Source organism: Micropterus salmoides, unplaced genomic scaffold, assembly GCF_014851395.1.
Source record: "Micropterus salmoides isolate LMB-PRFRI ecotype aquatic unplaced genomic scaffold, ASM1485139v1 Ms_hic_scaffold_14, whole genome shotgun sequence".
Taxonomy (NCBI): domain Eukaryota; kingdom Metazoa; phylum Chordata; class Actinopteri; order Centrarchiformes; family Centrarchidae; genus Micropterus; species Micropterus salmoides.
Genome location: NW_024040485.1, coordinates 23893922 through 23918040, shown reverse-complemented (window position 1 = coordinate 23918040; position 24119 = coordinate 23893922). Strand labels below are relative to the sequence as shown.

The 24119-nt window shown below is 38.5% G+C and overlaps 1 protein-coding gene across 1 annotated transcript in view; it reads right to left on the bottom strand.

Annotated features, from left to right (window-relative positions):
- Positions 1-21301: 21301 nt before the first annotated feature.
- LOC119902417 (vertebrate ancient opsin-like) overlaps positions 21302-24119 on the bottom strand; it is a 63035-nt gene continuing 60217 nt past the window's right edge. Inside the window, exon 4 of the mRNA XM_038718580.1 lies at positions 21302-23285. Coding sequence (XP_038574508.1) covers positions 23001-23285 — 285 coding nt within the window. The 3' untranslated portion in view covers positions 21302-23000. The remainder of the gene's footprint in view (positions 23286-24119) is intronic.

Here is a 24119-nt window from a genome sequence, read left to right as displayed (position 1 = left end):
CCTTTTTATCGTTACCTTCAAGTCAGGTATTTTGTACGGAAACATATCCCAGAATTCAAAATCAAACCAAAGAATCACGTCTTTTATGAATTACTTCTCTCACAGCCTGACTCTAAGCATTTGATCTCCCGCTTTGTCACTGCTTTTACAATACCAGCAGGAACCGACCGTCTCCGGGAGGCCTGGGCCGCTGAACTGGTCGTTCTGTTGACAGATGAACTGTGGGAGGAATGTTTGTCCGGTATACAGAGCTGCTCGATCAGTTCTAGATACAGACTAATTCAATTTAAAGTCTTACTGCACTACTACAAAACCAAACTTCACAAAATATTTAAATCCGTTTCCTCCCTGTGTGATAGGTGTGGTATAGCAGAAGGGTCTCTATCACATTTATTCTGGTACTGTCCAGTATTAAGTGACTTCTGGAGAGACAGTTTTGACTGTCTCTCCAAACTATGTGGAGTGAATATTCGGCCAGATTGTAAATAGGCTATTTTTGGTTGCTCTGACAATACAAGGGCCCTTCCTTCCCATCAAAAGCAGATTATTAGAGCAGGTATGGTTTCAGCAAAAAAATTTATATTACTGGACTGGAAGTCTCCACTGTCCCCATGTTTCAGGAAGTGGCTTAATGAAATGCTTTCGATGGCAAAGATGGAACAGATTCGTTTTCACGAGGGAAACTCACAAAAGTACTTCTTGAATGTTGCTTGATGAGACTTGATTGTCTGCTTTGTGTGTTTGCTGCTATGCTATGCCTCTAGCAAACTTTGACCTTGCACTCCGATACTCTGGTGGTCCTCCCTCTGTTTTGTTTATTTTTTGTTTTGTTTAGTTTAGTTTTCCTTTTTGTCAGTTTTAATTCTGCTCCTTGGTTGAGGGCTGTTTTCTGTTTGTTTTTTGTACTTACTGTGTTATTGTAATGAGAAAAGCTTAAAATAAAGTAATAATAAAAAAAATAAAAAAGAGTCGTTATTGATTCAGAGTGAATCAGGAATTACTCATGGAGAAAGTGGTCAGTATATTGATTCTCAGATATTCCTGAACAATCATTATGTAATGATTCATTAATATAGTATCTCTCAGTCTGTTCTCCCTCCTTTGTCATCTATGCAGTCCACGACGCTGTGATATTAAAGAACTACTCATTGAATTAATTAATCAATTTCTGATTGTTCCCCTACTTGTACCTTTTCTGGAATCTTTTCTATCTTTGTAGCCCATATTATTCAACTTAGCTTATCTGGTGCACTTAGAGTAATGTGATATAAGACTTGAATCTGACCTTTTGTTGTTTACATGCAAAAGGCTGAATTTGAAATAAAGCTGAAATGACTGATTTTGTAAACAGCAGCATGGACCTTTACCTTTCACTCTTAGTACTGGTAGCAAACCTTAATACTTTAACAATTACATTTCTAAATAATTCCCATGAATAATCTTTAGTGGTGTGGTACAGAAATATTAAATATCAAAGTCTATGTGTTGTCAAATAGCAAAACAGCTAAGTTTGAAATTGAATTTCATGAGCCCTGAAATTGTTTGGGTTATGATTGTTGAAGTTTGTCCATGTGCACGTGTGTGTGCATTATTACAAATTCCAATAAAATGGTGAAAGGGCACTGACTGGAGCCGAAACCTTTTGAACACTCTCTTTAGCAAGACATTTTGTATAATGCAATTTGATATTATACGAGAGTACTACAAATGTGTGTATGAGCATGAGCACAAATTCAGAACTGCTTTAAATGCTGTGATGAAGTTTCACTTTCAGCCCAGGGAACTTGTGTCGATAGGGTGAAAAACCTTGGCAGCACTTTATAATAACTACACACTATAAAGCATTAGTTAAGCATTAGTAAATAAGGAATTCATCATTTATAAAGCATTGTTCATACATTAATACACATTAGTAAGTCATTCATAAACAGTTATAAATTTTTTATTCTTTGTTATCTACACACTATGAAGCATTAGTAAATAAGGAATTCATAAACCATTGTTCTTACATTAATACACATTAGTAAGTCATTTATAAACAGTTATACATGTTGTATTCTTTAAGCTCATATATCTTACTTTATACATGATCGGTTCACTATTTATAAATGAAGTATTATTTTAATGACAAACTATTTATATATGAGTTGTTAATGGTTCATAAGATCATTTGGAAAGTTTAAGAAAATTATTACATAACTGCCTGTTTTTTGATACTCCCCAGCCCCCCCAGTGCCTTGATCAACTGCTAACTTGACATGACATGTAGTTATTTAGAAATGGTCTAATAGTGCATGTTCATAGATGTTTTATGACACTTAATACTGCAATTCATGATTAATTCTGGTAGTTACTAATGGTTAGTAAAGTATTTTGCGTGAGCTCATCTAAACTGAGGACTATCCATGTCTCATTAACAATTTACAAATGAAATTTAAAGGCAATAAATAATTCTCTAAACATTTGTTAATAAAGTATTTCATGATTAATTCAGGTAGTTACAAAGCATTTACTAGTACTTTGTGTGAGCTCATCTAATGTGAGGACTATTTATGCCTTACAAAGCATTTACAAATGATATTGTAACACTCAAGAATCACTTTTCTTCTGAACAGAAAAAGGAAACGGACACAACACAAAGGGATCCAGACCATATTACATTATGCCTTTCACCCATTCATTCACAAAAAAATTAAATAAAAACACACAACACGAGAGACTATTGCTGCATAAACTGTACAACTGTTGATATAAAATGAACCATCTACAACCCAACCCGTTCTCACTCCCAAGTCGTCACGTATGGACAAATGGTCAAGACCCCTTGTTGTCACGCTAACACACTTGGGAGCCCCTTAGCATCATAGTTCAACGTACTGGGGAAAGCCCTGTGGCATAGTTTTTGAATGCTAAAGACAGAGTCTAGAATATTTAACACTAGTGTAGAACTTTAGCTAACTTACCAACCTAGGTTCAGAGGAGTAGAGTTGGGGTAAGAAATAAACTGTGTGTGATTAAAGAACAGTGCACAGGTTTAACACCAGCCTTTAACACTCATAGTTCAACCATGTTTGAAACAATCCCCAGAATAAGAAGAACACTTTCATAAAAAAAAACAACACAATTTTAAAAAGTGTCCAGTGTCTTTCAGTTATTTGTACCTCTACCTGGGCAGGGTAATGAACGTGTGGTGGATCTTTCTTATCTGCCTGTGTCCTGTAATCTGATGTGTCAGTCCTGTTGAATGGGATCTGAAGCAGCTGGGTGCATCTTCTCTGGGACTCGCTGCCATCTGCATCCAGCGAAGAGTTGACCTCTAAGCTACAATCCGGGGTCTCAAAAACCAGTCTGCACATATAGTGCAGGGAAAAAAACTAAAAAATTCTGATAAATCATCACAGTCAATGTTCTTCAAATAAGATCTCATTCCATTTGCCAAAACTCAATATCACCCTGTTGTCTAGGGACTCTTAAGTTTTACATTGTTATAACGTAACCAAAGATTTATAACTTTACCAGGTAGCATTTAAGCAAGACGTCACTACTATGAATTAATTAAATTTCTCCATTTCTTAACATTACAACCAAAAACTACAGAGCGGAAAACATACTGGCTTGGGCGCTTGTTGGTATGTTTTCCGCTCTGTGGTGTAGTGTTCTCATGACACTTACAATGCTGTCCTTTCATCACTTCCCAGGAAACTCGACAAACGTAACCTATTGGCCTCAGGTGAAGATACCAACGATGGTCGTTCAGTCTTGGCCACAGGTAGTCTTAACGACTGTAACGACTGTCGTCACAGCAACCAGGAATACTAACAAACCAGCGGTATCGATGACCCGGGCCAACAACCCCACTGAGGTTAAATAGCTGAGTTTCCCTGCCAGTCAGTCAGAACTGAAGAAGTCCTTTGGATGAGGGACGAAACGTCTTCCAGTATCTTCAACCATGTCCAGTTGCCCTTGATTTTAACCTGTTGGACAAGTAACGTTCTGTTTCAAAACGTTAGTCACTAGCTTTATTTTGAAAGCGTAACCGGACGTTACATGTTTATTGTTGCTAACTTGACCGACGAGACCATAGATATCCATAATAAAGGCTAGAGGTCTTACGGCGGAGTCTCTATCGTCATCACCGGCGGCCATCTTGTCACAGGCAAGCTTTCTGGCGGGCTCTGTGGTACCTAATGTAAGGTAATGTCACACTTCAATTCAATTCAATTCAATTTTATTTATATAGCGCCAAATCACAACAACAGTTATCTCACAGCGTTTTTCATAAAAGAGCAGGTCTAGACCGTACTCTGTGATGATATTTACAGAAGCCCAACAGTTCCCACCAAGAGCAAGCACTAGGCGACAGAGGCAAGGAAAAACTTCCTTTTAAGAGGCAGAAACCTCGAGCAGAACCATGGCTCAGGGTGGGCGGCCATCTGCCTCGACCGGTTGGGGTGAAGGAGAGAGAGAGAGAGAGAGAGAGAGAGAGAGAGAGAGAGAGAGAGAGAGAGAGAGAAAAAGAGAGGGATGTAAGAGAGAGAGGGGAGGGAGGCAGCCTACACAATATACACACAGAGGTACAGACAGTGAAGGTGATGTTGCTATAGACTAAATGAAAAATGGTACAGATATTTATAATAGTGTTAATGGTAACAATCGTAATGTTAATGATTATAATAACAATAATAACAACAATAAGACTAGCAACAATAGTCGTTGCAGCAGAGGGTGTCGAGCAGGAACACGGGGGCAGCAGGTGACCCGCAACCACAGATCCAGACTCCACAGCTCCAGAGCCAGAAAACCTGCAGGAAGTGATAGGAGAGAGGAGAGAGACGAGAAAGCACAAGACTACCAGAAAGGGGAGAAGTTGTGTTAGTAACATGCAATAATGGGATGAGGTTGCATACAGAGGGAGAGAAAGTAGAGGAGAGAGGAGCTCAGTGCATCATGGGAAATCCCCCGGCAGTCTAGGCCTATAGCAGCATAACTAAAGGATGGTTCAGGACTCACCTGAGCCAGCCCTAACTATAAGCTTTATCAAAGAGGAAAGTCTTAAGCCTACTCTTAAATGTGGAGATGGTGTCTGCCTCCTGAACCCAAACTGGAACCTGGTTCCACAGGAGAGGAGCTTGATAGCTGTACGCTCTGGCTCCAAGTCTACTTTTGGAGACTCTAGGAACCACAAGTAACCCTGCATTCTGGGAGCGCAGTGCTCTGGTGGGGTAGTAAGGTACTATGAGCTCTTTAAGATAATATGGTGCCTGACCATTAAGAGCTTTGTAGGTAAGAAGAATGATTTTAAATTCTATTCTGGATTTTACTGGAAGCCAATGCAAAGAAGCTAAAACAGGAGAAATGTGATCTCTTTTCCTGGTTCCTGTCAGAACACGTGCTGCAGCATTCTGGATCAGCTAAAGAGTCTTAATGGACTTTTTCGAGCAGCCTGATAATAAGGAATTGCAGTAATCCAGCCTAGAAGTACAAATGCATGGACTAGTTTTTCTGCATCATTTTTAGACAGGATGTTCCTGATTTTCGCAATATTACGTAGGTGAAAAAAGGCGGTCCTTGAAATTTGCTTAATGTGAGACTTAAACGACATGTCCTGATCAAAGATAACTCCAAGATTCCTCACAGTGGTGCTGGAGGCCAGGGAGATGCCATCAGGGAAACTATATCTTTAGATAATGCGTCACGGAGGTGCTTAGGCCCCAGAGCAATAACTTCAGTTTTATCTGAGTTTAACATGAGAAAATTACAGGTCATCCAGGTTTTAACATCCTGAAGGCACATTTGAAGTTTAGCTAACTGATGAGTTTCATCTGGTTTGATCGATAGATATAACTGAGTATCATCTGCATAACAATGAAAGCTTATGGAATGTTTCCTGATAATATTGCCTAAAGGAAGCATATATAAAGTGAAGAGGATTGGTCCGAGGACAGATCCTTGAGGAACTCCATGACTAACTTTGGCATGCATGGAGGACTCATCGTTAACATGTACAAACTGAAATCGATCTGATAAATAGGACTTAAACCAGCTTAGAGCGGTTCCTTTAATGCCAATGAAATATTCCAGTCTCTGCAATAGGATCTGATGGTCAATGGTATCAAATGCAGCACTAAGATCTAATAAAACCAGTACAGAGACAAGTCCTTTGTCTGATGCAATAAGGAGGTCGTTAGTAATTTTCACCAGTGCTGTCTCTGTGCTATGATGAGCTCTAAATCCTGACTGAAAATCCTCAAATAAACTATTGCTCTGTAGAAAGTCACACAGCTGTTTAGCAACTACTTTCTCCAGAACCTTAGAGAGAAATGGAAGGTTAGATATAGGTCTATAGTTGGCTAAAACATCCGGATCAAGTTTGGGCTTTTTCAGAAGAGGTTTAATTACAGCTACTTTAAAGTACTGTGGTACATAGCCTGTTGATAAAGATAGATTGATCATATCTACTATAGAGGTGCTGACTAAGGGTAAAACATCTTTAAGCAGCCTAGTCGGGATGGGGTCTAAGAGGCAGGTTGATGGTTTAGATGAAGAAATTATTGAAGTTAGTTGGTAAAGATTGAGGGAAGCAAAACAGTCTAAACATGTATCTGGTTCTACAGCTGTTTCTAAGGTTCCTGAGTTAAGAGATAAGTCGGTGCCAGTTGAGGGCAGGTCTTGGTGAATTTTGTCTCTAATAGCTAGAATTTTATCATTAAAGAAGCTCATGAAGTTGTAACTACTGAGAGCTATGGGAATACTTGGCTCAATAGAGCTGTGACTCTCTGTCAGCCTGGATACAGTGCTGAAAAGAAACCTGGGGTTATTCCTATTTTCCTCTATTAATGACGAGTAGTACGCTGCTCTAGCATTACGGAGGGCCTTCCTATAAGTTTTAAGACTATCTTGCCAAATTAAACGAGAATTTTCCACTTTGGTGGAACGCCAATTCCTCTCAAGTTTCCGCGATATTTGCTTTAATTTGCGAGTTTCAGTATTATACCATGGAGCTAACCGTCTTTGTTTTAGTATTTTCTTTTTTAGAGGGGCTACAGAGTCGAGTGTCATTCGCAGCGAGCCTGCAGCACTATCAACAAGATGATCGATTTGGGAGGGACTGAAACTAGCATAGGAGTCCTCCGTTACTTTGTGACTAGATAATGTATTTAGAGCTGATGGAATCGCATCCTTAAATTTAGCTATAGCACTATCAGACAGACATCTTGTATAGAAATTTTTGCCCAATGGCGAGTAGTTCAGCAATACAAACTCAAAAGTTATCAAACAGTGGTCGGACAAAGAGGGATTCTGTGGGAACACCACTAAATGTTCAATTTCAATACCATACACCAAAACAAGGTCGAGGGTGTGGTTAAAACAGTGAGTCGGTTCATGAACACTCTGAGAGAAGCCAATGGAATCTAACAGAGAGATAAACGCAGTACTAAAGCTGTCATTCTCAACATCCACATGAATATTAAAATCCCCTACAATAATAACTTTGTCCGTTTTAAGGACTAAAGTTGACAAAAACTCTGCAAATTCAGATAAGAATTCAGAATACGGGCCAGGTGCTCGGTACACTATAACGAAGAGAATTGGTTGCAGTGATTTCCAACTTGGGTGCGAAAGACTAAGAACAAGACTTTCAAATGAGCCACAGTCCGGTTTAGGTTTAGAGCTGATTAGTAGGCTAGAGTCGAAGATGCTGCAACTCCACCTCCTCGGCCTGTGCCTCGAGGAATGTGAGTATTAATATGACTGGGAGGGGTGGATTCATTTAGGCTAACATATTCTCCATCACCCAGCCAGGTTTCAGTAAGACAAAATAAATCAATATCATAATCTGATATTAATTCATTTACTAGTACACCTTTAGAAGAGAGAGATCTGATGTTTAAGAGTCCACATTTAACTCTCCTATTCGTTTGCACTACTGCTCTTGTGGTTTTAATTTTTATGAGGTTTTTATGCACAGCTCCTCTTCTGTTTACCTTTTTAAATAATTTCGATGGTCGGGGGACAGACACCGTCACTATAGGATTTTCACTAAGTAACTCCTGAAATGGAGGAGCAGAGAAGTGTGTTAGACTGCGACTCTGCGTAGGGTTTTGGGTGGGTAACTGCTGAAAAAGAAGGGCAGAGAAGTGTGTTAAACTGCGACTCTGCCTCCTGGTCTCAACTCTGGGTTGTCATGGATTTGGTCCACTAATAAACTTGGCCAGATTTCTAGAAATGAGAGCTGCTCCTTCCCAAGTGGGATGGATGCCGTCTCTCCGGATCAGACCAGGTCTTCCCCAGAAAGTCTGCCAATGATCAACAAAGCCCACATCGTTTGCTGGACACCACCTCGACAACCAGCGGCGGAATGACGACATGCGGCTATACATGTCATCACTGGTCAGATTTGGCAGGGGTCCAGAGAAAACTACGGTGTCCGACATTGTTTTTGCATATGTACACACCGACTCAACATTAATCTTAGTGACCTCCGATTGGCGTAACCGGGAGTCATTACCGCCAACGTGAATAACAATCTTACTGTATTTACGTTTATCCTTAGCCAGCAGTTTCAAATAAGACTCAATGTCGCCCGCTCTGGCCCCAGGGATGCACTTAACTATGGCCGCTTGCTTCGCTAAATTCACGTTTCTCAAAATGGAGCTGCCAATGATCAGAGTTGGTTTCTCAGCGGGTGTGTCGCTGAGTGGGGAAAATCTGTTAGAAACGTGAACAGGTTGATGGTGCCCCGTGGACTTTGAATGCTTACGACTATTCCTCCTTCGGACAGTCACCCAGCCCCCCCCCTTTCCTGGCTGCTCAGGAGATGCCGTTGGACGGCTACCAGAGGCTAACTCAGGCGTTACGACTACGGGGACTGGCTAGCTACAGTAGCTAAAGACTGATCTACCAAGGAGCCGGACTTCTAAATCACTGAGCCTCGCCTCCATGTCTATAAATAAACTACACTTACACAGGAGAGAGAGAGGGAGAAGGAGACACAGGAGAGAGAGAGGGAGAAGGAGAAGCCATCGCTAGCTGCTAAGCTAAAGTCGCTAACGGCTAAGCTAAAGTACTGTAGCGTCAGCTGCCAAAACTTTAGAACAACTATGAGATAGAACAGCAGTCACTAAAAGATGGAAAGAACTGTGAGTGCTTAGGCAAAATTACTGTAAAGAATAAGTGTTTAGCGAACAGTTGGCCACTGTAATCAAACAAATGTAACTGTTATTTAGCGAGAGCAGCGCAATACGGTACCAACACACAAGCACCGGAAACGGAAATGAGATCGACACGCTTACCGCAATACGTCAGCAGGATAAGCAGTTTCCCAGTGGTGGAAGCCACTTGGCCGTGTTTTCAGGCAGGAACAGGTTTTAGGACCCAAACGCACCACACAGAGGCAGAACAGGTACAGTTTCTGAGGATTTATTCCAGCCAACAAAACTTATGGCAGAGTCCAGAATTCAACAAAGGTAGTCCACAAACACAGGTAATCCAAACGGGCAACAGAAATACTAAGTCCATGGAACAGAAAGCAAAGTCCAAACCATCCAGAAGGTAATACTCCAACAAACAACAGGGATCAGGAACAGACAGGAAACAGGCAGACACACGGCGAGCAAAAATACATACAACAAACCAGCAACAGCTAAAAAGAAGCAACAAACACTTAAGCACTGGCTAACGAGGAGGGCAGGAACAACACGGTCAGGAAAATACCAAAACACCACTAAACACCAGCTGACAGATAATAACCAGACAAACAATAACATCAGGTAGAGGACGCACACTAAAGGTAGCAAGCAAACAAAAACTAAGTCTAACTAACAGCACAGCAAAAGGGATTTAAACTAATAAGACAGGGTGGCTAAGGGAGACAAGATAACAGAACACAGACCACAACGACTGGATACAAGACCATATACTATATAATGGATACCTAACTGATAAATGAATAAACTCAGAACTAAACGGAACAGATGACAGGACTAACATGCAGATACAAAACCAAACCCTCAGAATCAAAACACTAAAACACAGCACTCAGGACAGGATCGTGACAGGTGAGTGATCAGCACGAACACAAATGCTCTTATCTCGTTGAAATCTTGACGTTTTACAAACGGTCTGGTTTCTTCCAACCAAACTGTCTTCCATGTATATACCTCCACAGTAGTGTAGTTCTCGCTACAGGGTGGGGATTTCAACATGCAACATTAATGTATATTTGTAAAGGGGAATCTTGTACCTATTTTTTTATTGCAAATAAATGTCACTTTTATAATAGTTTAAAAATAGAGACTTTTGTGTAATTATTCCATATTTTGTGTAGTCATTCTATATCAGAACCCCTGACATACAATCCAAATAGTCTACATGAAACTTCAGAGTGTTACCTTTCATTTGAGACCAGGATTATGCTTCTACACCAAGAGGTTGCCACACAGTAAGCCTTTTTTTTATCAGTATGCATTTTGGGTAACCAAAAGTCCTATGGGGAGTTTCCATAGGGCATTTTACAAAACGCATGAACATACATCGGTAAATAATGGTCTAAAGTACTCATATTTCATTCTATATTGATCTGCCTTTGCACACGGCTTCACAAGACCTGTTGCTAGGGCTCACTTTTGTTTCTAAAGTCAAATCAAGTGACCTAGAGGGCTGAAATGTGGTCAGTTCAGAGATGCTTGTTATCCGGCAGAAAGAAAAAACAATATTCTAGCCTCTATAACTCTGTGCCAGTACTTCACACAATTATTCTGATTGTTTCCTAAGAGGGTCTCACCTTTCTAAAGAGGTCAGGCATTTGATGGTATGCAAAAATAGGTGGGAACAGCAATCTCTGAAGTAGGCACAGAACTGTCAGAAAAGTCCTTTTGGATGAGGGACGAAACGTCTTCCAGTATCTTCAACCAAGTCCAGTTGCCCTTGATTTTAACCTTCGTTGGATAACTATGACCTGGATGACTGAGAATCTTCATAGAAACCCTGAAGAAGTTAAAATAAACATGTAATTCAAATAATTTATTATAATAGTAATATTCATATTATAACAGTGTGTGTGTGTGTGTGTGTGTGTGTGTGTGTGTGTGTGTCGTTTTTGGACGTCTCGGCCATAGATATCCATAATAAAGGCTAATGGCCAATGGAGGTCAACGTCAGCACCTGCCGGCCATCTTGTCACAGGCAGCTCACTCACTCGTAACATTGTGTTAATGGTGCATGTATATATATATATTAATTAGGGCTATCAAACGATTAATCGCATCCAAAAAAAAGTTTGTGTTTACATTATATATGTGCGTATATTGTGTATATATAAATGCACACACTATATTTTGAACGTATAGCAGCGGTGCGGAGTGGTGGGGGAAGGGAATTACTGTAGTAATCTTTACTCATTACCATTGATGGCAACGTTGCCCTTCACGATTGCTCTAAAAGTTGCTCTGTGTTACATCAGCTTAAGTCTATATACAGTATATACAGTACATGCAAATATTTCTTAAATGCACATGCATGTGTGTGTATTTATATATTAAAAATAATTATACACTGTACACACACATATTATGTAAACAAACTTTTATTTTGGATGTGATTAATTGTTTGACAGCCCTAAAATATATATATATATATATATATATATATATATATATATATATATATATATATCTCATGTTGCCATTCTGTACACTGAGTTTTAGTAGTCTATATTTTGATTTAACATAAATACCTTGTGCATGTGTATATTCATTGCACCTATCTGTTCTGTTCAATGTTATTTTCATATGAAAGTTCTAATTATTCATAAGTGTGCAGTGTCATAACTACATCTCTGACATTTATAACAAACCAAACCATTTGAAAATCGGTAGAAAATTGAGAAAGTTATGGTTATTTAAAAAGTACATGCACCATTAACACAATGTTACGAGTGAGTGAGCTGCCTGTGACAAGATGGCCGCCAGGTGCTGACGTTGTTACTTTAGAGGGAAAATAATTTCCTTAAATGTTCTATATGATCGTATGAACCATAGGCGCATATATGGTTTTTCATTGGAATAACACTTTTTATGAAATACAGTCATTAAGCAAATCATTGATGAGCTGGTAGCGATAGATGATCTGTCTTAGAGAAACGGTACCACGCCTGTAACGCTGAGGCTTTTACCCAGTAATGTTAGCTGGGGCATCTTTCAGGTAGTCTCAGTAGCATCCTTTGGGCTTTGCCACTGGTAGATTTACGTGTTATGCTGAGATTGTTTATATTCTTTCTCGGGAAAGTATCAAAAAACAGGCAGTTAACCTATGTCTTAATTTTTTTTAAACTTTCCAAATGATCTTATGAACCATTAACAACTCATATATAAATGTTTTTTCATTAAAATAATACTTCATTATATAAATAGTGAACCGATCATGTATAAAGTAAGAAAATACAATTATTAAGCACATTATAGATGAGCTTATTAATAAAGAATACAACATGCATAATTATGTTTATAAATGACTTACTAATGTGTATTAACGTAAGAACAATGGTTTATAAATGATGAATTAAAAATGTACTAATACTTAACAACTGCTTCATAGTGTGTAGATAATAAAGAATAAAACATTTATAACTGTTTATGAATGACTTACTAATGTGTATTAAAGTATGAACAATGCTTTATAAATTATGAATTCCTTATTTACTAATGCTTAACTAATGGTTTATAGTGTGTAGTTATTATTAAGTGCTACCACGTTTTTCTTAGGGGGTGATAAATTTTTACTCCTTTGTCTAATCCTGTTACAGAGAAGTATAACTCATTATGCGAATATCTGGAATATGGTAGACGTCCCCATTTAGGCTACTCCATACATTCAGATCAATCCACTTGCTCAACTGTTTGCCATCTATTGGTCAGTATCAGTATGAGCCATATTTCCCTTAATTTTAACTGGAGTTTAATTTCCCTCCTATGTCTTGGATATACTCTTGGACTTCTGTAATAACAGATGGGACAATTACCTTGGCCAGGCGTAATAGACTTCAGTTGTGTCACTTTCCCTCAGTTAACACCTATCAGCCGCTGTCTGAGTAATTAAATTCTATAACTAAGCTTGGCCCGTGCTTGTGGATGATTACAGAGACAGACCAACTTCAACATAAATCACTGTGACACGCACACAAAGGAAGCGGACTCACTTGTTTTTCATTTTATATTTTAAATGGATGTTATTCCTAACATTTCCTCTGTCTTCAAAGGCCATACCTTTTTGTGTTAAACAAATAGATTGTGTTGTTGAAAACAGCAGAAATGGAGAAGACGTCAATTTGAATATAATGTTAATGTGAATTTTTGTGGTAGCGTTTATTCTTTGAATTGATTGAAACTGTCTATATTGTTGATAGAGGGAATTTGTTTTGCTGTTGTTGCTATAAATACAGTGATTAACACAGAAGATATGAAAGTCTATGTGATTCAAAGAGCCTTCCGTCAGAGCAGAGACCTCAGTGTGGGATCTATTTGCAGACGGTCCTTCTTGGCTTCACAGGACTGATGACCTGATACTGTCCACTTGGCCTCCCTGCTGAATTCCATGGCTCCAATTAAAGCCTTATGATTGGGTTTAAGTGTGCCACAAGCTTGTCAAACTAACTATAGCACACAGTGGCACTCTAATGACAGATGTGGGCTAAAAGTTAGAGAATGGACTCTATAGTAAATGTTTCTGATCAAAGCAGAAACTACAATAATGACAAGTGAGGATAAAGCATAGGGACAAAAGAGAGTTTTCTAGTTTCCTTTACATTATATTTAACACAACTGCCATCTTATGCATTTGTTTACATTGGACTCTGGACAGATCAACAATTAATTATAATCCTCAATATTGCAGTTGAGTTGATGACAGCAATCACTGTTAGTGCCTTACAGTGACAAATATATTGCTTTTTTTGACCCCGTATTTTGCCAGTGGAGTGCTTTTAATGTGAACTAGCCACGGAACTACACAGTGTTTAGTTAGCATTAGCAGTAACTTAATGCACTTCTGATATGGTTCAAAGAGAACTGAACAGTGAAGTTAATATCAGTGAGATCAGTGAGAAGTAGTAATGCTGGCCTGCAAGCTTGCATCATTTCCTATGAATCCCTTGTGCATAATAGTGCAGCTTGAACCCCAAATGGCATACTCTGCCACTAACAATGAACAGTACAAGGTAAGATATATTAAATGGCTATTGCATTTGATTTCATTAAAACCCTATGAATAATAACTTTAAACAAGCTTAACCATTGAAATGTGATTTTGCACATTCAGAGAAAAGTCATCTGATATTGCAGTAAATATTGTGACCAACTAACTACGTACTTTTTTGTAGTTCTTTATACCAAAGGATATCCATTAAGGGATGAGAGGCTTAATATCTAATGTTGGGAATGCAGCTTTTTGTCAGTTGAGTGCCCACTTGCTCCTGTTGAGCAGACAGTTTGTATTTCACCCTTCAGTTCATTTTTTTCTGTGGGGAGAAGAGTGTATACAGAGTGCACTGTGTACGCTCTTGAATTTCATATGGGAAAATAGCACATCGATGGCATGTCACGGATGTTATGCTTTTATTTGTAATTTTGTCTCATAACATTGGTGTCTCTGTTCATAAAAACATCTGTTGTTCTGGCAAACAGAATTCTTCAAATGCAAAAAGATGATGGTTGCTCATGGCCGCCAGACAGGTGCCTTGACACACCACAGAAAGGCACAAAAAAAGGTTTAATGGTCTCTGAATAAAGCTTTTGGCAACAAGGGAAAGTTCATGTGACAGTTTGAAAAGGCATCTTTAGAGAAGGAATAGGCCCCAATCAATTATAGTAGTAACCAAAACTGGCAGAGGGTACACCCACAGGCTATGAAAAGACATAAGAGATACATTGTGAGAGAAGTGGTGGAAAAGGTCTGAAAGATAAATGGTGTAGCAACAGACTTTGGCATTATCATAAGTGCACTTTAAAAGATAGAGGAACCAGATCTGCTAGTGTGGATAGCATAATAAGGTTTTAAACATTAATAACATAGATAGATCATCTGTGGGATGCTCATTCCTATTGGTGACAACCTCAGAGCTTTACATTTTATTTTTCAATGCACACTCCAGCCAGGATGCCAGCCATTTGCAAGGTGGGCTGCAGTTGTGGGCCACCTTGGCAGAGAAATTCCCACTCAGTTAATATTTTATTGTATTAATGAATCTCATTTGGACCAAACTGTCACCGGAGTTTCTAAGTTAGATACAGTAATTAACCTTGACAATGCCAGGTCAAAAAAGTGTCACAGAGTAAGAGTGAAGCATTCAGGGACCAGCAGAACATAACATATTGCATCTATTATCTTTTTAAACTGAATGTCATATCAGAATGTGTTGGTGTTTTAGACCATTTCTTCTTAGTGTTTTTAATTTAAAATAATAGGCCAACAAAAACACCAACAATATGAAAGACATTTGTTTCGTTGGGGCATCACTGTAAATGTATCATCCACTATATGATTCATGTAGTGTCACTGGATTTCTACATGTAGTTTTTTAAAGGTTGCTCTAGTATATCTGCATCAGTATCAGTGATGAAGAGTAACAGTAAGCGGAACAGACAGTAGAAATAAATTTCACATGAAAATTAGTCATAGGTAAATGAAAGATGAGGTGCTGGATAGAATGACTGCAGGGAATCATTAAAAATCAGTTCACCAAAACCCTGTCACTAATAGAACAAGCATTAACAATTAAAACCTTTCATCTGGAGGGCAGAGAAGTCGGGGACCACAAGAAAAAGATCAGCAGACTTTAATAGAACTGGCTAAGGGCTAGTGACAAAATTAATGAAAGACCTGGGGATGTTTGGAGCGGCACTTAACTGGAGAGGAACTTTGGAATATAGGGGGTGTGAGGTGATTATTTTTGAAATACAGCTTTTTCACCTTTCAATCTCACTCAGTTTTGCTTGTTGAACACTCGACCTGTCCTGTGTCCTAAAGCAGCATGCCTTGAGAATACAAAGATGGTATCCCAAGGACGATATACTCCATAGCATAACCAAGTCGAAGGCAGTAGCCACTCAATATGTAAACTATTGTGTGTACTGTTTGTGCGCACTTCAGACAGTATCAGTCAAACTGCTGTTGGGTTGTTCTATAAGACCTCATTAAAAAGAAACTTAAATCATGTTTTTATTATTGCGCACTTCAGAGAATAATACTCAAAGCGGTTTTTGCAGATGGACTCATGTACTTTATTTTACACAATAGCATCCATTTCATCCTTCTGCCATCGTTTCTTCAGTTTATGTGCATACACATGGGTCAGAGTTACCATAAAGGGCTGCACATTCTCCTGTCAAGTTTGTTATTTGTAAAATCCCTGGTTTTGAATAAAATATATAATGGTGGATAATCATTTATACGATTACAAAAGACATTCATGATTCCTTAATAATGAGCGCCATCCAGTTTGGAAAAGGATGATATTATCATAATCATCTTTTGGCAAAATGGAAAGTTGAATCTACTAATGTTCTTGGAATGTTATTGAGAAATGTTTTGTTTGGCAGTCAGGGGGCAGTGGACATTATTAATCAATTGACTGTGGAATCCCCTGGGCTGCCAGCACTCATTTACTATGTGTTTTATCATCAAAATGCTGGCTGGCCCCACTCATCACTGGGAAGCCTGCCAGATATTACAATTGCTTTAGTCTGGCTGGTTTGTCAGGAATCAAAAACCAACATTCTACCACCTGTGCTGCAGGAACCATGACTATTAGTATCAGAGAAACAGCTTCTTTAGTAATTCACTGCTTGTACATCACTTAGTTAAACGTTGCCCAATTGTTTGATGCATATGGGCATAACAGCAACAGAATCACTATGATGGTAAGAGAAATGTTAACATGGGTGCGTTGCCAAGCGGTCCTTCATGTGGCTTTTTCCATCATCTTTCCCTTGATGGGCAGTAGGTCATCTGTTTAAAGGTGTGAACACACAACAACATTTAAAGGTTGGTTTGAGGAAAGAATAGAACAGGAGCATTGGCACATATTATCTTGTACTGTCAACAGTATGCATGTCAAACATACACGTTTCTGATGAGATGATTATTTGACAAAAATGTGGTAAATGGCATTATGTTATCAACCATCATGTGATATGCAGTTTATGCTGGTTAACAAAGTCAATAAAAAGATAATGTAGGTGGTGGGCCAACAGCAGTTAAATGGGCTTGTCTGTTACTTTAATTGCATTGTGAAGTCCATCATTAAGTGTCTGATGTTGAGTCTTCTCACAGTATATGTCTTCTCACAGTATATGTCTTCTCTGGTGCATAACAGCATGAAGAACGTGAAAACTGTTTTACCAGTTGTCCATTCTTTTGGATATTTTGCATAGCCATGTCACTGTTTACAAATTGTGGCTGCATTGTTCTTCATCTCTGTAAATCAGTCGATACAGTTGCCCATCATCTGCCAGGTTAAACATGCACTGCCTATCCCTGGCTTCCACAGCACCAAGTTCCACTGTCTGATAAAATATTAATGTTGTAGTTGTAACCCAAAAATTAGAGGTCCTGCAAACACTTGTGGGGATCCACAGCGGCTAAAAAGTCTTTTTGTTGATTCAGTAGTAGTTAACTGTGAATTCTGTGAAATTGATCTTGTAGTAACACTAAATTGCAGCTGTGAAAGAGGACTCTTTCTGGATAGGGATGGGCACTTCAAGCAAAAATACTTTTCGATAGTAGCTGGGAAATATTCAACCCTTCTTTGAAGATCCATCCACCCCCCACTCCCCAAACACAGAGAGAGAGAGAGAGACAGAGAGAGAGAGTGAGAGTGCTTCCCACTCAAATGACTGTGAATAGTGGTTTTTCCCAATACAAGCATATCACATAGACTTGTGATATGCCAGCTTTAACTGTGTTAGCTATTCCTGATTTCTTTCCCCAAAAAGTAGTTAGGAGTGCACTGGTTTCTTAGACTAATTTAGCCCAGCTCATAGCTGGTAACATCTTGCCAGAAATGTCTCCACACTACATGAGAGAGTACTAAAGTATGTAGCTGGTAACTAGCAGTCCTGACTGCTCTGCTGATGAAGGATAGTAGGCTTTGTGTGGTGTTCATACTGTTAACAGTCTTTATTTCCTCTGCAGCAGTTCAAAATCTATCATTTTATTTCAAGCACAAAATCCAAACATTCACAGATTCAAGTTTCTCAAATCTGAAAGTTGCCTTTTCTGTTTTACATAATTTTAAACTGGATATCTTTAGGTTTGAATTGTTAGCTGGGAAAAAGAAGTGACTTGAATAGAAAATAGAAAATAATTGCCAGACTAATTGTTAATAAAGACAATTGTTAGTTGCAGCCCAGATCAAGCAAAGTCAAGCATTGCTTTATTTTCAGCAAAACATTAGGCTACTGCACAACAAGCAAATGTCACCACATATTCAGAGGACAAGAGTCACTATCAACATGGTCTAGATGTTCCTAATCGGGAGGTAGTGATGTTGGTAATACAGTCAGACTCCATGTGTTGAAATGAGAAAGTTAACAGAATAAAAGCTATTTCCTGTGTGCTCCCTGCCAGTACTGCTACTGGCACGGTGTACACAGGGAAATGTAGCATTAACCTGTTTTTGTTGTGACGTGTTTGAATCAAAAGACAATGAATTGTTCAAAGGCATATTAATGGATGTTGAGAGGTCTAACGAGTTTCTGAAGTGCCTTTTTAGATGGGGACTCAACAGAAACTGATTTTATGCAAAAAAAGAAGTATATGCAGTCAGCGAAAGCATATCAGCTTAGTTTCTACATTACAAAAGGGAATAAATATTCTGTTTGGCCAGAGTTCACTTTTCATCCCATTCCATCCGTTTTCACTCACTGAATAAAGAATACCTTGACATTATCCACGACCAGGAAGTCAGAGAAAGACAGAGAGAGGTGTTCAAAGTGAGAGAGAGGGAAATAAATTTTGACACAGGTCCATAGTGAGCAACTGTTCATCAAGACAACTGACTGGCTCTTATTATTGACAAAAGCTGAAAGGGTTTGTAACAAAAGGTCACTTAGATACTACCTATCCCAGCTTCAGTCCAGTCTTCTGACTTTTTAGTGGATTAATCAGACATTACACCCGAGGCCTCTGGTTTGTGGTGTCCATCATCGTCTCACATCCATGTTGATTATTTGTGCCTTTTTCTTATCTACACTCACCAGGGGCTTTATAGTAAACAGTGGAAACCAAGGACCAAGCATTACCAAAAAACAATTAGCAGATCATCCCTGAAGGCGCACCGGAGCCTGAAAGAGTTTTAAAATCAGTGCTGAGAACAGATTTGTTCAACCTGAAGTCCCACTATTAAGTTCAGTCTCCAGTGTATAGGATTATGGGTTAGTTTGTGCAGTTCTAAATCTGAATTCTTGGTTGGTTTTTAACAGAGCACAACCATACCAATATGGGATTTTAAATACCGATAGAGATTTTAATTTAGGAGTATTTTAAAATCTAATTTTCAGATATAACATTAATTTTCAGATATAACATTTCTTATGTGTAGTTATGAGACCTCATCAAGATGACATGACATAATGCAGTTTAAAAATTACACTTTTTTATTGTTTTAAATAGTACTTTGAATAAAAGTTTAGCTGGTTATGTCAGCTGTGTTTTGTGGTGGATTTGTGGTGTTCCAAACACGTGTTGCCAACAGGGGGAGTTGCAGAGTGTCCTCTGGGGACAAACTATGCAATGGCAACACTCATGATTGAAGGATACGTCTTCCATTTCGCCATTTCTTTTTTAATTGGCATTCATCAGCTGTTAAAAACAATGATACTGATTTATCTGAAGTTAGCCCACATCCGAACGTCAATGTCCACAACTGACTGCCAAAACTCCACTGCCAAGATCAACTTCATGTCATAACTGTTTGACAGTAAATGGACAGAGTGGACCATCTAATGACAATAAAATAATTATATATTCCAACAAATCACTATTTCCATTGATTCTAGTACACTTCGATTCATTTTGAGATGTCTATCATACATTATTCAATAACAAATACTTTCCCTTTAGATTAATCTTCAGGTGTCCCAGAGGAATTACTCAGTGGTTAAAAACACGAACTGTGTGTATTTATGACCACGGTTAAATGATTTAAGGCTAGAGATTGAAGATAAAGCCAAGTCTTCTTGACTTTGCACAACTGACACAATTGTGTCACAATCACAATTGACACAATCAGACACAATCTTGGCATTTTGGTAGTCAAAGGACTCTTGCATTGATTCTGTGTGTGAATATCAAACTAGCTTAAGTTCCAGCTTTAAAGAAAATCTTGTGACCAGGTTCGACGTAGCCTGAAATGTAATTTATTTTAATTCAATTAAATGTATTGAAAAAAATCAATGTTTATTACATTATAGACAGTAACTTTATTAGGAATGCAACGGCGCCAGATTTGATATGCAGTATTAGAAAATACTGTGGTGCATTCTATAAACTTATATAGTATAATGTTGACTGTAAACATAAAGTCAGTTAGCATAGCATTTGTTCAAGCACTCTAGTGGGATGAGGTCATGGCGTCATGTCACCAGCCATCTGGACAGAGCTATAAATGAAGTTGGTGTTGTGAAACTTGCACATGCATAGTAGAAGTATAACCTGTCAGGGAAAAAAAGTTTTTTAAACTTATTGTTGGGCAAGTCATAAAAAAATTTTAAGCGTTTTTTATCAGATTTCACTGGTGATTATATGAATGCAGTTTTTATGTCCCAGTGACCACTGAAACCGCAGTTATGGCTCTCTCCCTATTCATTTAGTTAGGGGCCTGATCTTGTGAGTCTGAAATAACTCCCTGGAGGTGTTAACAAGATGGCTGCAGAGTGGCAGGACTTATAAAGACTTTGCTAACAAACACAACACACAATCCATCAACTTTTCCTTTTGTATTTTTGGTTTAGGAAAGGCTACAATAAAAGAGACACTAACCCCAGAACCTTGATTATGCAAGCATCGCTTTTACTGCAGCCCCATTGACATTGGTCGTTTAACTACTCCCCCAACAGTGATTTATCATAGCGTGGCAAATGGGCAAATGGACAAATGGTCAGTTACATATGACTTTGCTGGTATGTAACATCTTGCATACCATTCACTTTTTTACTTTAATATTACTACATATCCCACTTTAAGCCTCCTTAATTTTGACAACCCCACTTTTCTTTTTGAGAGTCTTCATCAGAAGATAACGCCATGCTTTGATTTAGAATGAAAAAAACCTTTATTGAACAGAACCCCTCAAAAATCATTACATTTTTTTCAGCTTTGGTATCAATTTATGTACATTAATGTATACAAGATCTTGACAGCACATAGAAAACAGTTAGTGTGCTAAAAATGGATTACAAAATTTTTTTTCACACACTGTATCTTTATGTAGTAGGGAAAAGTACCACATCACTTACTTTGACATTCACTGACAACACAGCACTGACGCACTGCTTTCAGAAACTCCACACTTATCTTTGTATAACAAGAAGGAAAAGTGTCAGCTATCAAAGAATTTAACAAGATCCAGACAAGCACATGGCAAACAATACATAGTAATATAACATTTATTCCATCTGAAAAGTTATTTGTTGCCTCGAGTAAAAAATAGGTGCTTTGTTGTGTTCTGTGAAACACAGCAAAATGATTAATGTTTCTTGTTAGGGTTTTCTCTGATATTCAAAGACTGTTAAACACAGTAGACTGAATTTAGTGGAAGCAAATAGATTAAATGTTGTAAAAATTATGAGTAGAGGCTAATGCCTGTCAACATGCACTGCTGACTGTGTGCCAATGAGCAAGGGACTGAGCTGCTGATCATTTTAAAGGTCACTCACAAAGGGCCTGTGGCCTCAGTCCTTTGTGAATACATAAGCACAGTTGAAAAAGCAGATTTCACAGCTGATTTGACAAGAACATGTGGAAATAAATGTCTACTAAAAACCATGAAAAAGTTTACATACATTTTCAATGCAGCATTCCCAGACACTGTATTTTTCCAACCTCATTTGCATACTATGCTGCACATAGTCATTATTGAAGGAACGATGCAGTAACACTCCAAAATGCAGCTCCTCTATAACCTTAAATCACTATTCCTACAAAAACTTTAATGTCGCTAGCATGCTAGCAATGCTACATGTCCAACAAATCACTAACTGAAAACCACTTAAGCATTTCAAAGTGACAAATTAAATGAAAATTACAGGCAGGGAATAAAAACTAAAAAGACAGTCATTACGAGTACATTCTCAGTCTTTTTTGGATTTTCAATCTTTTCTACTCTAAAAAAGACTTTAAAATGCGTGGGATAATAAACAACATGTGTTCTTCAAACTCATTTTGGAACCACATTTAATAACCAATAATAATAAAAAAAATACATCTTATCCCTCTTCCTGCACTCAGAACACAGGAGCCTTGTCGAAGGAGACCTTTTTTTTTGGGACAGACAATAAAGCTATCTATCTATCTATCTATCTTTATATGGGATTTTATGAGACTGAATATCTAAAATTTGATACTGCACAAAATAAATAATGCTTACAATTCCTATTCTGTTACCAAAACAGTCTGACAGTGCTTTCTTCTAAAATCGTGTAAAGAACATCCTTCAAATGGTCATTCCTAGCAAGACAGATGTATACTTTTTCTTGCGTAGAAACACAGACTCCCAGCTTCTGTTCTGCAGATTTACTGCATCTGATTTCTGCTCGTACCGTCCAGAGGCAGTCTCAAGATTTTGCTTTGTTACTGGTCCATCATCTCTACTAGCCGATGCAACAGTGGCTTTAAATCCACCTGGATCGCCAGGCTTCTGCTCTTCAAGCCTTAGAAACTCCATCTCTCTCATTATTAATGACTTCCTGGCTGGAGACTTTGGGACTTTTCATGGTTGTAGACAATCATCAGCCATCAAAGTGGGCCACTAGTGATACTATAACAGGTTTGTTGAAGTCTGAAGAGGGGGGTTTAGTGACATCATTGGAGGGTTCAAAAGAGGGGTCCAGTTGGGGCACGGTGGCGGCCGGTTGACCCAGGGAGGCCACCATACATAGGAAATCATTGGTATGACGGGGACCAGTGACTGCTACACCTCTCATGGCTTTGGTGGCAACCTTGGAGGAGCTCTTTAAACTGGAGCCTCGTCGAGGAGCCTCACAACACAGCAGGGCTTGGAAACATCTGTAAAACTGGGGCAAGCATATAACACAAATACGTGATCAGAAATGTACTGTACTGCAAAATTTGACAAGAGCTGCCAAGAAGAGTATTGCTGTATATATATATATATATATATATATATGTTGATAAGACCTTGTCTGAATTCAATGAATACAAATCCATAACACCAGATTTTGCCCAAACGTTAATTTGCTGCTTCTACCAATTTGCCTCATAATTTTCCGATCTCTGTCTCTCTTTCTCTCTAGTGAACCTTTAGGCAAATTGCAAATAATTATGACTGATCAGACGCCTCTCCTCTCTCCCTGCCCTCCTCTGTACCCACAGTACATTGGGGTTATTGTGCCGCCTGCTTTTTCATGTGGGTCAATATGCCAAAAGACACAAAGGATTTGTCGGCTTTTACTAGTAGATTAAATATTCGACTAATTACATTCTCAATTATGAGTGGGGACCATTACTGCATTTTCAACTGGATAAGTGATTGTGCTAATGTGTGGTTACAAAGAGTGGCAAGTTGAGGGTGAACTAACCACCAAAGATTTCCTTTTTGAGCTTAATAATATTCGTAATTCATGTGTCAAAGGAGTCTTTTGTGAGCTTCTAAGAATATTGCAGTATAATGTATACTGACTGTTGTCAAAACTCACCTTTACTTTCACATCTAGTCTATGTGTACGGTGTCTTTGTTTCAATGATACAACCTCTACTGCATGACATGGTGCCTCTCCTGCTTTACAGGTCTCATAGCTTTAGACAATCTTTACTTTGCTTGCTATGTCTATATAAAGCGAGTCCACAATTTGTCAGGTTCCCTGTACTGTATCTGCAAGAAACTGCTG